The sequence below is a fragment of the Salmo salar genome, chromosome 25 (assembly GCF_965601325.2).
Source record: "Salmo salar chromosome 25, fSalSal1, whole genome shotgun sequence".
NCBI classification, from domain to species: domain Eukaryota; kingdom Metazoa; phylum Chordata; class Actinopteri; order Salmoniformes; family Salmonidae; genus Salmo; species Salmo salar.
The window spans coordinates 5,983,062-5,998,184 of NC_138315.1; the positions used below are offsets into that span (position 1 = coordinate 5,983,062).

A 15,123-nucleotide genomic window follows, 5' to 3' on the forward strand; every position below is an offset into this window, starting at 1 on the left:
AATTGTATGATGAATTTATGCAGAAATCCAGGTATTTCGAAAGGGTTCACATACTTTTTCTTGCCGCTGTATATTGTATCTCAATGGTTGTGTACCTGTTCCAGGAGCTCTCCCCGACATCAGACACAAACCTGGTGAACTCGCTGATGAACTTGATGGATTGCATGATGGATGAGTACAGCGAGGAGGTCAAGATGAAGGGCATGAATGAGAGGGACATCTGCTCCTGGCTAGAGGTGAGGGGTGGGAGAGGCCCTGTGGCGAGGGTCGTGTTCATTAGGGCATGGAATGGAAAACATTTTAAATGCTCTGCTATGGAAACTGAACATGAGTGTTTCTTATTGGACAAGTATGAGGAGTTCCTGTTTTATTCTGTTCCGTGCCTAATAAACGCTACCCAGATGAAGCACTCACCGTCACACACACCGTGCACTATGTAACCGTAACATTTTAAGTAGACAATTTAATAGTTGACAATGTTGACTCAATTAATATGTATGTCATTCTAAATGAGTTTGAAAACACTAAAGAATGTTTACTTTAAATTCAGAGAGTTGTTGCCACCTTCTCATGGACATGATTCAGAGGGATAACCCTCTTTTAATGTATCCCTGATTTGAAATCTACTTGTTTGGTAAAATAAATGTAAAAGCTAAAAAGTACCACCTCCACTGAGACCCAAAATGTTTTAGTAGATGAGCCAGCTCCTATAGATTTTTCTGTGCTGAATGAATCAGCAGTGGTATTATCACAGATAGAACAATGAGACAGATATTTCCCCGTATGTATAAATGTGAAGCATCCACTTGGCTTTTCCACTCACTACCAAATATGATTGTAAGAGGAAGTGCAGTGGCTGGCAGTGGGAGAAGATGGAAGGAGTGTCATATCTGTCGGAAGGGACAGACCAAGGCGCAGCGTGTACAGTGCTCATCTTCTTTCTTCTTTCCTCCGGGCTGAGGAGCTGGAACCGGTATCCCCGGACTGGGGAGACTTACAGGAGACTGGGTGCGCAGGCACGGGGCACACTGGGCCGTGGAGGCACACCGGCGGTCTGAAACTCAGGGCTGACACACCCCGTCCTGGCTGAATGGTCACTGTGGCCCGGCACGGGCGGAGCGCTGGCACAGGGCGAACTCGGCTGTGCTGGAGAGTGAGGGCTGCCGTGCGTAGAGCAGGCACAGGGTAAGCTGGACCGAGGAGAAGCACTGGCGGCCAGATGCGCTGCGCCGGCGCACTTCTCCCTGGCTGCCGGCCAACTCTCGCCCGGCATTGCTGCGGAGCCCGTACTGACCGGACTGTGCGTGCGTGTGGGCGATACCGTGCGCATTTCCGCATAGCTCGGTGCTCTCCTTGTCACCCGCTCCCCACGGTACGCACGGGGAGTTGGCTCAGGACTCCACCCTGACTCTGCCCAACTCCCCGTGTGCCCCCCCACACATTTTTTTGGGGGGTGCCTCTCGCACTTGCCTCTTGGCTTATACAGCGCCTCATAGTAGCGCCGCTCTGCCTTCGCTGCCTCCAGTTCCTCCTTCGGTCGACAATACTCCCCAGCCTGCCTCCAGGGTCCTTTCCCGTCTAAAATCTCCTCCCACGTCCACGACTCCAAATACTTCTCCTGCTCCTTACCCGCTGCTTGGTCTTCTTTCGGTGAGTGGTTCTGTCATATCTGTCGGAAGGGACAGACCAAGGCGCAGCGGGTATAGTGCTCATCTTCTTTCTTTATTTAGAGAGAACACTCAAACAAAATAAACAAATGATAAAACAGTTCCGTAAGGCACACGGCTATACAGAAAACAACCACCCACAATCCCAAAGGAAAAAGGGGCTGCCTAAGTATGGCTTCCAATCAGAGACAACGAAGGACACCTGCCTCTGATTGGAAACCATACTCGGCCACACATAGAAAATGAACATAGAAAATGAAAACTAGAACAAATCCCCTCTAAATAAACCAACCCCAAAACACACAAAAACAACACCCCCCTGCCACGCCCTGACCATGCTACAATGACAAATGACCCCTTTACTGGTCAGGACGTGACAAGGAGATGGATTTTGACCAACATTCTGCATGTTTTCTCATCAACAAAACATTTGATCTCAATAGAGTTTTTTGTTGTCAAAACTAGAATCTGCTTTGAACAGAGTGGACTAAGTTTTGTAGACTTTACCCTTGGCCAAAATTGTAAAAAAAGGTGTGCAAAGGCAAATTTAGTTATTACACACGCACACTTCACCAAGTAAGCGTTCTCAAATGGAAATATGCAGATGCATTCTATAATGGGCCAATAGGATCTCGCTAGCTCGTGCTTGGCTCTGCCCACCTCCATGGTGGAGAGTTTGGAATCTGATTGATTGATTGCTTCTGTGGACAGGTGTTTTTTATACAGGTAACAAACTGAGACTAGGAGCACTCCCTTTAAGAGCATGCTCCTAATCTCAGCTCGTTACCTGTATAAAAGACACCTGGGAGCCAGAAATCTTTCTGATTGAGAGGGGGTCAAATACTTATTTCCCTCATTAAAATGCAAATCAATTTATAACATTTTTGATTTTTTTGTTGTTATTCTGTCTCTCACTGTTCAAATAAACCTACCATTAAAATTATAGACTGATCATTTCATTGTCAGTGGGCAAACGTACAAAATCAGCAGGGGATCAAATACTTTTTTCCCTCACCGTAGTTATAAAACATCTTTGGTATTATTCTTCCTGTGGCATACTATACTGATGATATCCTCTTTGCTTTCAGTTTTTTTCGAGCCATTCTCAATAGGCAGACCGTGGTCTGGATCTTGACCCAGAACGGCATCAATACGGACCGCGGGTACAATTGCAGGAAATTATCTTTAAAAATACAAAATGTTCTCTCTGCCAACAAGAGAGGTGTGAACAGTTTGTGTCATGGACAGTGCTTGTATGTGTGTCAGGGCTCGATATTCAGGCCTTCCCGCTTACCCGGCAACATCTGCATTTGTATTTCATCTTTCACAATCTTCTGACGCTTCACACTTGTTATCAACCAGCATTCGGTTTCCAAGCGGAGGCAAAAATGTCAAGCCTTCACTCTCCGTCTTGAGTGAGCCTCACCTCAGTAGGCCAAGTCCTGGATACTCACGCCAAACCCACCTCAGCGGGAAATTCCCTAAAAACATGCCACTTTGATACAGCTATGACTTTTTTTGTAGCAGGTTAGGAGATTTAGGTTAAGGTTAGGAAAAGGGTTAGGGTTAGCGAAAATGCTCTCATAACCTGCTACAAAAATGCACTTATATCAAAGTGAAATGTTTTTACGTAGTCCCTGTCACCGGAGATGGGAAGCCAATCAATTCAGAGTTTAACATCAGCACACGCATTCCACAATCACAGAATAAAAGTCCTCCGCCTGCTTTTCACTTTTTTTCATATCAGACATCCTACACAGCATTGTCATTATTAGCAAAGAAAGGTTTACTGAGGCCTAGGCCTATACTATGGAGCTGCTTGCTAATCAAGACATAAATATTATTTACACAAATCACTTGTTGGTTAAATAAATTAAGAAATAAAAATGAATATTGTAAAGAATTATATTCTGTAGTCAGGGTTATTCAACTCTTACCCTACTAGGTCCGGAGCCTGCTGGTTTTCTGTTCTACCTTATTGCGCTTCACTGAGTTTGTGGCAATCTCTTGGAACTGCTACAGAAAGGATATCTCTATATTGATTTATACTCCCTGCTTACCTGACATTGTCAGCCATGCTCAAGTGATAAAAATAAAAAATTGGTGTAATGGAATCCTTCCTGCATTCCATTTGTGTTTTATCACCTGAGAAATCTTTATTGTGAGCATTTTGTGAGATTCTGACTATCTTTCTATCTTGGCACCACAGGGCATCTTCATCTTCTGCCTGGTGTGGTCGGTGGGTGCCAGCTGTACGGAGTCCGGACGGGTGAAGTTTGACAGCCTGGTTCGAGAGATGATGGAGGGTGCCTTGAGCGAAGAGACACGGGCACGCCATGGCATCCTAGAGCATGTGGAGTCTCCTGCCAAGCAGCTGACTGTGCCTCTGCCCACAGAGGGCACACTCTACGAGTATCGCTTCATTAAAGAGGTGAGATTGGTCAGGACCAGGTAAGGCCTACAGTAAGCTCCACAGAGTGAGTCTCACGTTTATGTTGATTATATTGAAGAGCCAACTGTGAGTTTGACTATAAATAAGACTCAATAGCGCAATGAAGCCAAATTAAGTCGGTTAAGACGGCGTCTCATGGAGACATAATATGCGCAGTTTGAGCTTCTCCAGGAAGTGACTCAAGTTAACTCAAGTTGAAGGCCGACCGCGTACTACAGGTTGCCATTAGCAATTAAATGATCCTAATAACCTTTTCTGTGTGTGATTTTTAAATAATTAAGGACATACATCTGGTGTATTAGAAGCAATTATTGGTACCATGATTGTCTTCGATGTTTGTATTTTATTTACACAAAGATTGACCACAAAGATTTATATTTTTCTATTCACTATAATGGGGATCCTGTTTTCTGCTAACAATGCCTTCAGTACTGTAGTGTCTTAGCTCTTATTACTTATTTATGTAATAAGAAAGACTCTGAATACAAGGAATTGAGCTGGAGCTTCACATTTACTAAAGACGAGTTAGTACCAGAATAACATAGAACAACACTGCATATGACCAAGGGTTCTCCATTCTTAAAGGGGACATCAGGAATTAACAGAACATAACAAGTACAGTGGTCGTCCTTGAACTTCCATGGTTTCGATTAGAGGTCGACCGTTTAATCGGAATGGCCGATTAATTAGGGCCGATTTCAAGTTTTCATAACAATCGGTAATCGGTATTTTTGGCCACCGATTTGCCAATTTATTTATTTTACACCTTTATTTAACTAGGCAAGTCAGATTAAGAACACATTCTTATTTTCAATGACGGTCTAGGAACGGGGGTTAACTGCCTTGTTCAGGGGGGATTTGTTTTTGCAACCTTCTGGTTACGAGTCCAACGCTCTAACCACCTGCCTTACATTGCACTCCACGAGGAGCCTGCATGGCAGGCTGACTACCTGTTATGCGAGGGCAGCAAGAAGCCAAGGTAAGTTGCTAGCTAGCATTAAACTTATCTTATAAAAAACTATCAATCTTAACATAATCACTAGTTAACTACACATGGTTGATGATATTACTAGTTTATCTAATGTGTCCTGCGTTGCATTTAATCGATGCGGTGCCTGTTAATTTCTCATCGAATCACAGCCTACTTCGACAAACGGGTGATGATTTAACAAGCGCATTTGCGAAAAAAGCACTGTCGTTGCACCAATGTACCTAACCATAAACATCAATGCCTTTCTTTAAAATCAATACGCAAGTATATATTTTTTAACCTGCATATTTAGTTAATATTGCCTGCTAACATGAAATTGTGTCACTGCTCTTGCGTTCATTGCCTGGCTCGTTACAAACTAATTTGCCAGAATTTTACGTAATTATGACATACCATTGAAGGTTGTGTAATGTAACAGGAATATTTAGACTTAGGGATGCCACCCGTTAGATAAAATACGTACCGGTTCCGTATTTCACTGAAAGAAAAAACTTTTTGTTTTCGAGATGATAGTTTCCGGATTCGACCATATTAATGACCTAAGGCTCGTATTTCTGTGTGTTTATTATATTATAATAAAGTCTATGATTTGATAGAGCAGTCTGACTGAGCGGTGGTAGGCACCAGCAGGCTCGTAAGCATTCATTCAAACAGCACTTTCGTGCGTTTTGCCAGCAGCTCTTCGCAATGCATTGCGCTGTTTATGACTTCAAGCCTGTCAACTCCCAAGATTAGGCTGGTGTAACCGATGTGAAATGGCTAGCTAGTTAGCGGGTGCGTGCTAAGAGCGTTTCAAACGTCACTCGCTCTGAGACTTGGAGTAGTTGTTCCCCTTGCTCTACATGGGTAACGCTGCTTCGAGGGTGGCTGTTGTCGATGTGTTCCTGGTTCGAGCCCAGGTAGGAGCGAGGAGAGGGACGGAAGCTATACTGTTACACTGGCAATACTAAAGTGCCTATAAGAACATCCAATAGTCAAAGGTATATGAAATACAAATCGTATAGAGAGAAATAGTCCTATAATTCCTATAATAACTACAACCTAAAACTTCTTACCTGGGAATATTGAAGACTCATGTTAAAAGGAACCACCAGCTTTCATGTTTCCATGTTCTGAGCAAGGCACTTAAACGTTAGCTTTCTTACATGGCACATATTGCACTTTTACTTTGTTCTCCAACACTTTGTTTTTGCATTATTTAAACCAAACTGAGCATGCTTCATTATTTATTTGAGGCAACATTGATTTTATTGATGTATTATATTAAGTTACAAAAAGTGTTCATTCATTATTGTTGTAATTGTCATTATTACAAATAAATACAAAAATTGGCCGATTAACTTCTATGGGCTACGCGGGACACAACCAGTGAAATATCAGGGCGGCAAATTCAAAAACAACAAAATGTCATAATTCAACTTTCTCAAACATACAACTATTTTACACCATTTTAAAGATACACTTCTCCTTGATGTAACCACATTGTCCGATTTTCAAAAAGGCTTTACAGCGAAAGCAAAACATTAGATTATGTTAAGGTACATAGACCAAAATAATCACACAGCCATTTTCCAAGCAAGGACATGTGTCAATAAAACCCAAAACACAGCTAAATGAAGCACTAACCTTTGACGATCTTCATCAGATGACACTCCTAGGACATTTTGTTACACAATACATGTATGTTTTGTTCGATAAAGTTCATATTTATATCCAAAAACAGCATTTTACATTGGCGCGTGATGTTCAGAAAATGTATTCCCACCAAAACGTCCGGTGAATGTGCACATCAATTTACAAGAATACTCATAAACGTTGACAAAATATATAACAATTATTTAAAGAGTTATAGATGGACTACTCCTGGATGCAACCGCTGTGTCAGATTTTAAAATAGCTTTACGGAGAAAGCACATTTTTCAATATTCTGAGTACATAGCTCAGCCATCACGGTGAGCTATTAAGACACCCGCCAAGTTCGGGGCAACCTAAACTCAGAATTAGTATTAGAAATATTCTCTTACCTTTGCTGATCTTCGTCAGAATGCACTCCCAGGACTGCTTGTTCCACAAATGTGGTTTTTGTTCAAAATAATCCATATTTATGTACAAATACCTCCGTTTTGTTCGTGCGTACAGATCACTTATCCAAAGGGATAACGCGTGAGCGTGGAACCAGAGACAAAAAGTCAAAATGTTCCATTACAATACTTAGAAGCATGTCAAATGCTGTTTAAAATCAATCTTTATGGTATTTTTAACGTAAAATTGCGATAATATTCCAACCGGACAATAGCATTCATTCAAGAAGAAAAAGAAGGAACGGTGCGCTCGTGTGATATCCAATCCCTTTGTTGCCAGGCAGACCACTCAGTAACTGAGCTCCTATTATCTGCCCAGTGACAGGAGAATGCTCAAACCACTTTCTGAAGGCTTTAGACAGCCAATGGAAGCCTTAGGAAGTGCAAGTCCCCCACAGACACTGTCGTTTCGATAGAGAATCAAAAGAAGAACTACAATTCTCAGACTTTCCACTTCCTGCTTGGATTCTTCTCATGTTTCTGCCTGTCATATGAGTTCTGTTATACTCACAGACACCATTCAAACAGTTTTAGAAACTTCAGAGTGTTTTCTATCCAAATCTACTAATAATATGCATATTCTAGTTTCTGTGCCAGAGTAGTAACCTGTTTAAATTGGGTACATTTTTCATCCGGCCGTGAAAATACTGCCCCCTAGCCCAGACAGGTTAATCGGTATCGGCTTTTTTTGGTCCTCCAATATTCGGTATCGGCGTTGAAAAATCATAATCGGGCGACCTCTAGTTTCAATGAGAGGGGCAGTCATTCTCTGGTTTGTACGGTAGCCCTAAGGTGCAAAGTAGCACCTTATCTGCAGGGGTCAACTGTAAGTCTTAAGGAGTGAGTACTGCACCCAGTAATAAAATACTGTGCCACTTGACAACATCCATTTGCTATATCACTATCACAGTAAGGCAACTTCCATTGAGCTTAATTGAATTGTGTTTCCAGTGAGTGGATATCGAGTTGCTCTCAGACATGAAATGAGTAAGCGGTCACTATAAGGCCTAAATAAATTAACAGTTTGAGGTAATTTCTTTTTTTATAAAATATGTATTCTTCTACAGGGCCCAGGGAGGTGGGAGTTGTGGACCGACGAGTTGAAGATGGCACCCCCTATCCCCAAGGATGTGCATTTCAACGAGATCATTGTTCCCACGGAGAACACAGTGCGCTACACAGCTCTGATGGAGCTGCTTATCACCCACCAGAAGCCCACCATCTTCATCGGCCCCACAGGCACTGGCAAAAGTGTCTACATCATTGTGAGTGGCCTCTTATCTTAGTCAACCGATCAGAACATTATTTATCAATCAGCCACTCAGCTGTGTCTCATTTTACACCAATTATTTCAATCAACCAATCAGTGTCTGATTTTACACCAGTCTCAACAATGGGTTTCAATAATGATCTTGGAAGTTCTTACTTGGCTTGGTTTTAATGTTCTTTGTAAAAGCCTTGTCCATCCTTCCATTGATCCTCCAGTCCAGCTAATCGATCGATCAGATTTTCTGTACTGATTTTCTGACCCTATATTTCTCTATGTGCATTTAAGTGATGAGCCTGTAATAATTGCCTCAATGTTTGAGGTCACTTGCCTTAAACACATTACCTTCACAGTATATAAGCACTCTTACTCCACCACCAGCGGCATAATCAAACATATTGAATCAACCAGACACCACTGAAAGTGGAAGGTAGAAGATGGCCTCCCCTTAGGCAACCCTAGCAGCCCCATAGCACCTTAGGTACATCACCTGTCTGCCTGGTCTTCCTGTAGAAACATTAGCTTATAGATCAGACACCAGCTACTCTAATACTGCTCACTGGGGCTTCCTCTCCCCATCTAGCCCAGCTGTGCTCTGTCCGACAGAGCAGAACCGACTGCCCGTAACCATGCCTGGCAGAGCAGGGCGTCTCCGGCGTGCCAGGGGTGATAAACGAGCACCCGGCCTGGGCTCGACAGTGGGCACGCCCTGCCGACAGATACATTGTACGTGCTGCCGCCACTGCCAAGCTCTCCCTCCAGAGCGCTAGACGTAACAGACAGACGCAAGCTGCGCTTCCTATTTTCGGCTCTGAGGAGGAGAGAGGTGTGACAGCGCAGGCCTCCCGATCCATCATGTTAACAGCCCCCATCCATTCTCTAGCTCGTTACACACCAACGTTCTACAAATGCTGCACTGGAATTATTATATAAAATTTTTCTCTGGGGGGGACTGTGTAGGGGGTCTTGGATGGTTGAGGGGCAGCTCTTGGGGAACTGTGTGGGGGGGAGGGGGGGGATCTTGGAGGGCTGGTGGCCTGGCGGTTGAGAGCTTGGGCCGGTTGCTGATGGGTCGCTGGTTCGGGTCCCCGTTTTTGACCTTGTGGGAGATCTGTCGACGTGCCCTTGAGCAGGGCTTTGACCATCGTTGCTTCTGTGGGTCGCTCTGGATGGGAGTCTGTTAGATGACTGAATGTGATGTCGATGTTGAGCGGCTTTACTGCAAGTAAGTTGTATGTTTTAAAAATATATGCATTTCCTTCGTGTTTCCTGACCAATTCTGCATTGGGGGGGTTCCACTAAGCATAAGACATTTTAGTCGCGCAGTTTTACATCTGTGTGACAGATGGATTTCCTAAACTCTGTTTTAGACTAAACTGAGTTCATGAGCAAAATTATCCTATTTACACTTTGTAGTCTATTTTGACACTAGCATAACTGTTTCTGACTAATACCGATGCAGCATAGGCCGTTTTCAAAGGGATGCATTGCTTTTTAAAGGCAGTCGCTCATTAAGCATCAAATATGACGTTTCAATAATGTTTATGAATGAATCGTGAATAATGATGAGTGAGAAAGTTAGTCGCACAAATATCATACCCCTCCAAAAATGCTAACGTCACCTGTTATTGTAATGGTGAGAGTTTAGCATGTCTTGGGGGTATGATATTTGTGCGTCTGTAACTTTCTCACTCATCATTATTAACTATTCATTCAGGATTATTCATAATCTTGGAAGCATCCACATTCATTTAGAAGTGTTAAGAGACATTATATTCTTATTTACAATACAAGTTACTCCAAAATGACACTACATTATTTAACATAAATTTCTATTGGGCACAAAATAATCTGAAATACAACCAAAACAAACAGCAAATGCATCTAACAAATTTGTAGAGTCACAACCTTGATTTCGTAATTGCGTGTTATGAATATTGGACCAAATACTTAACTTTTTTTACTACTTTAATGCACATATAAGTACATTTTTCCTAAAATGGGGGGGGACTATGTACAAAAAGTGCTGCAATATCTAAACGGTTCACCGGATATGGATAAGTACCCCAAAAGTTGTCACGACTCGGCTCCTCTCCTTGTTCAGGCGGCGTTCGGCGGTCGACGTTGCCGTCCTTCTAGCCATCGCCGCTCCACTGTTCATTGTTCCATTTGTTTTGTCTTGTTTCCCCGCAGACCTGGTTTACATTCCCTAATCACACTACATGTATATTCCCTCTGTTCCCCCCATGTCTTTGTGTGGAATTGTTCTTTGTTACGTGTTTTTGTGTGATTGCGCCAGACTGGTTTTCCCAGGTACCGTGTTCACCCGTTTGTATGTTTAAATTGTTAAACATTTTTGCATCTTTGTGACTTTGTCGCGCTTTACACTTTTGCATTTGGCTGGAGGTTTGTCTGACGCAGTTGCGTCCGTCGGTTGTTTGCTTCTGCCTAATAAAGTGTGAGCCTGATCACAACTCTCTGCTCTCCTGCACCTGACTTCTACACCAGTAGCGCACAACCTTACAAAATTAAAGCTGACAGTCAGAACTTTAACCTCATGGTCATGGTATTATTTCCAATACAAAATGCTTGAGTACAGAGCCAAAAGAACAACAGAAAGATGTGTCACTTCTGCATGCCAATTCAGAACTTGAATGTTCAATTATTTTAGAAAATAATTCACCCTATGTTTTCTTCAGTGAATACTGAGAAAGTGCTTACTGTAGTAGGTGCAAGAAAAAGCTCTCATTGTAAAGACATAATTTAAAAAAATCTAATTCCTTGTCATATGCGTCGATGAAAGGGGACAAAAACGCAGCGGGTAAAGTGCTCATCTTCTTTTATTATTTAATAAAGTGAACACTTAAACAAAAATAACAAACCGACAATCATCAGTTCCGTAAGGCACACAAGCTATACAGAAAACAACCACCCACAAACCCAAAGGAAAAAACAGGCTGCCTAAGTATGGCTTCCAATCAGAGACAACGAAAAACACCTGCCTCTGACTGGAAACCATACTCGGCCAAACATGGAAAAAGAAACATAGAAATAGAAAACTAGAACCAAAATCCCCTGGAACCAAAAAAAACCAAAACACACAAAACAAACACCCCCTGCCACGCCCTGATCATACTACAATGACAAATGACCCCTTTACTGGTCAGGACGTGACATTCCTAGAACATTACAAGAGGTACTCAAAATACCAGCTAGAGACGAGCAAATCAGAAGAGTGTTGCGTAATAAGCGTTCATATTTTCCAGTTAAGATTCATAATATCCTAAATCTTCTGTGATCATACAATCAAAATAATAGTAATAAGTCAACTCACAATGTATGACTAGGCTATTTGATTACATTACCTCAAACTCAAATTTAGAGACTGTAGTTTAGACCATCCCCTCAACCCCCCCACACAAAACTATCTGTAAGGAATTGGTGCAAAGGACCATGAATCCTTAAGAACCATCTGAAACAGCTGTTATAGTCACAAAGGAAAATCACTTTTTACACTACAGTGCCAATACGAACCGATCTGTGCTGGCTCATATATTTTCTTTTCAACTTTTCAACAGTCCTCTCTAGGACGGTTCTAGCTACTATGATGAATGTTTAACCAACAGCTCAGTAGTGTGAAACAACCCTAACTTCCCAAAACTCTCTGCAGGACTTTCTGTTGAACCGTCTGAATAAGGATGTATATAGCCCCCTGATGATTAACTTCTCAGCACAGACCACGGCTGCCCAGACACAGAACATCATCATGTCAAAGCTGGATAAGCGCCGCAAAGGGGTGTACGGCCCGCCCATGGGCAAGAGAACGGTAGGTTCGCCAGGCTGTGTGTGTGTGCACATGGATGGATGCGTGCGTGCATGCGTGACTGACATTGTCATGCGTGTATGTGTTTAATTCTTGAATAAAAGTAATGGTGTTGATAAGTCCTTGATGTAGTGTTGTGCTGACATTGAAGAGTAGTATTGCAGCAGAGTGAAAGACATTGTAATATCAATTCTTTATTTGTCCAGGTGGTGTTTGTGGACGACGTGAACATGCCGGCCAGGGAGACGTATGGGGCCCAGCCCCCTGTGGAGCTGCTGCGTCAGTGGCTGGACCACTGGAACTGGTACGACATGAAGGACTGCTCCATGATCAAGCTGGTAGACATCCAGATCATGTGCGCCATGGGGCCGCCCGGTGAGTCTAGCACATACAGCTCAGCTGCCCCTTTACTGAGTTTATTTGCTCACACTTTTTTTCACAACACTATTCAGGAGTTGCTGTTTATTTAAAGAACCATTTTTATTCAATGTATTATTATTGCTCTTACTTAGGGGGGCATTGAAAGAAGCGTTTAAAAGGTTTACACGCTATCACAGTCATTTGTCCCAAGTGCGCTTTCTACATTTTCTAACTCTGTGCCCCTATAGAAACTGATTTGAGGATTTGGGGAGGGTGAGCTGGTCTTAGATCTGAGCCTAAGGGCAACTTCTACCCGAAAGCCATTTTCATTGGATTTCTGCCCTCAGGTGGTGGGAGAAACCCAATCACTGCCCGCTTCCTACGCCACTTAAACACGGTCACCATCAACGACTTTGACGAGAAGACCATGTACACAATTTTCTCCAGAATCATGGACTGGCACCTCACTATAAGGTAACAATATAGTGTTGCTGAGAAGTTAGCCCTCTCTTCAGCAACATAGATAGATAGTTCAGCCTAGATATACAGTACATATTTAGGCCTAGACCTAACCTCCTAGACAAATAAACCCTTTTCGGGTCGTTCCACCTCAAATAGCACAATAGAATTTCGACATCCACCATTTCAGATTGTTCTGAAATCGTTTCTGTAGTTAGTTACCGGTAACATTTGCGTACCTGCAATTATTTTGTTGAAATATAATATGATCTCTGAGATCAAATAGGCCATTGTAATCAATAGGATTCATATAATATTCAAGAAATATAGTACCTAACATCCGATTTGGAAAAAACTTCTAACAATGAGGAATTAAAAAAAAATGGCCAAAAGTCACCCATGGACCACCCACACCGCTGCTGAAAAAAGTCCTAGGGGAACAATGTATTGTCACAGAACAGTTGGTGCCATATGGAGGATAGTTAGCCCAACTCTGTACCTATAAGAGCTTATAACATGGCATGTACATACACAGTTTTTATGAAGTGGTATGTATTTTGCAATGTTCTGTACTTTGTCAAGTATACTCCTATATTCTTGTATTCACATTCACATATTAACATTACTCCCATATTTCAGCACGCATGTTTTCACGAGTAAATTGTGAAAACAAACCTGCATGATTGAAGGTAATGAGGTTCAATGCCTGGCTACATCTTCTCAAATTACTATATATTTTTATTTCAGGTTTTGCCAAAGGGGGGTGTGTTAGGTTGATAGTATTGACAGACAGCTGTAAGAATATTAAAATATAAATATACAATGCAGAGAACTAAAGATCAATGGAAGGAGTTGTTTTTCTTTAATGGGGAACTGCAGATTAATGGGTCAGGTACATGGGTTGTATTTCAGTTCAACAACTGTTTAGAATCTGTGTAGGGGTTCCAGTCCGGGACTCATACAGTTAAAAATCAAATGTATTTATAAAGCCCTTCTTACATCAGCTGATATCTCAAAGTGCTGTACAGAAACCCAGCCTAAAACCCCAAACAGCAAGCAATGCAGGTGTAGAGGTTCCAGTCCAGGACTCATACAGCTATTTATTGCCTATCTCCTCATGCCATTTGCACACACTGTATATAGACTTTCTTTTTTTTTCTACTGTGTCATTGACTTGTGTATTGTGTTACTGGCTTGTTTGTTGTTTATTCCATGTGTAACTCTGTGTTGTTGTCTGTGTCACACTGCTTTGCTTTATCTTGGCCAGGTCGCAGTTGTAAATGAGAACTTGTTCTCAACCAGCCTACCTGGTTAAATAAAGGTGAAATAAAATAAATAAAAAAGAAGCATGGTGGCTAGGAAAAACTCCCTAGAAAGGCCAGAACCTAGGAATAAACCTAGAGAGGAACCAGGCTATGAGGGGTTGCCAGTCTTCTTCTGGCTGTGCCGGGTGGAGATTATAACAGAACATGGCCAAGATGTTCAAATGTTCATAGATGACCAGCAGGGTCAAATAATAATAATCACAGTGGTTGTCGAGGGTGCAACAGGTCAGCACCTCTGGGACAGGTAGCACGTCCGGTGAACAGGTCAGGGTTCCATAGCCACAGGCAGAACAGTTGAAACTGGAGCAGCAGCACAGCCAGGTGAACTGGGGACAGCAAGAAGTCATCAGGCCAGGTAGTCCTGAGGCATGGTCCTAGGGCTCAGGTCCTCAGAGAGAGAGAGAAAGAGAGAAAGAAAGAAAGAATTAGTGAGAGCATACTTAAATTCACACAAGACACCGGATAAGACAGGAGAAATACTCCAGATATAACAGACTGACCCTAGCCCCCCAACACATAAACTACTGCAGCATAAATGCTGGAGGATGAGACAGGAGGGGTCGGGAGACACTGTAGCCCCATCCGACGATACCCCCGGACAGGGCCAAACAGGCAGGATATAACCCCACCCACTTTGCCAAAGCACATCCCCCACACCACTAGAGGGATATCTTTAACTACCAACTTACCATCCTGAG

General features: G+C 42.6%; 1 protein-coding gene across 2 annotated transcripts in view; it reads left to right on the forward strand.

Moving 5' to 3' along the window:
* dnah7 (dynein, axonemal, heavy chain 7) overlaps nt 1-15,123 on the forward strand; it is a 279,868-nt gene that overhangs the window by 115,227 nt on the left and 149,518 nt on the right. For both annotated transcript variants that reach the window (XM_082968848.1, XM_045707381.2), the window contains exons 34-39: nt 105-236; nt 3,877-4,098; nt 8,259-8,456; nt 12,129-12,284; nt 12,488-12,656; nt 12,989-13,115. In XM_082968848.1, the coding sequence (XP_082824974.1) occupies nt 105-236; nt 3,877-4,098; nt 8,259-8,456; nt 12,129-12,284; nt 12,488-12,656; nt 12,989-13,115 (1,004 nt within the window). The remainder of the gene's footprint in view (nt 1-104; nt 237-3,876; nt 4,099-8,258; nt 8,457-12,128; nt 12,285-12,487; nt 12,657-12,988; nt 13,116-15,123) is intronic.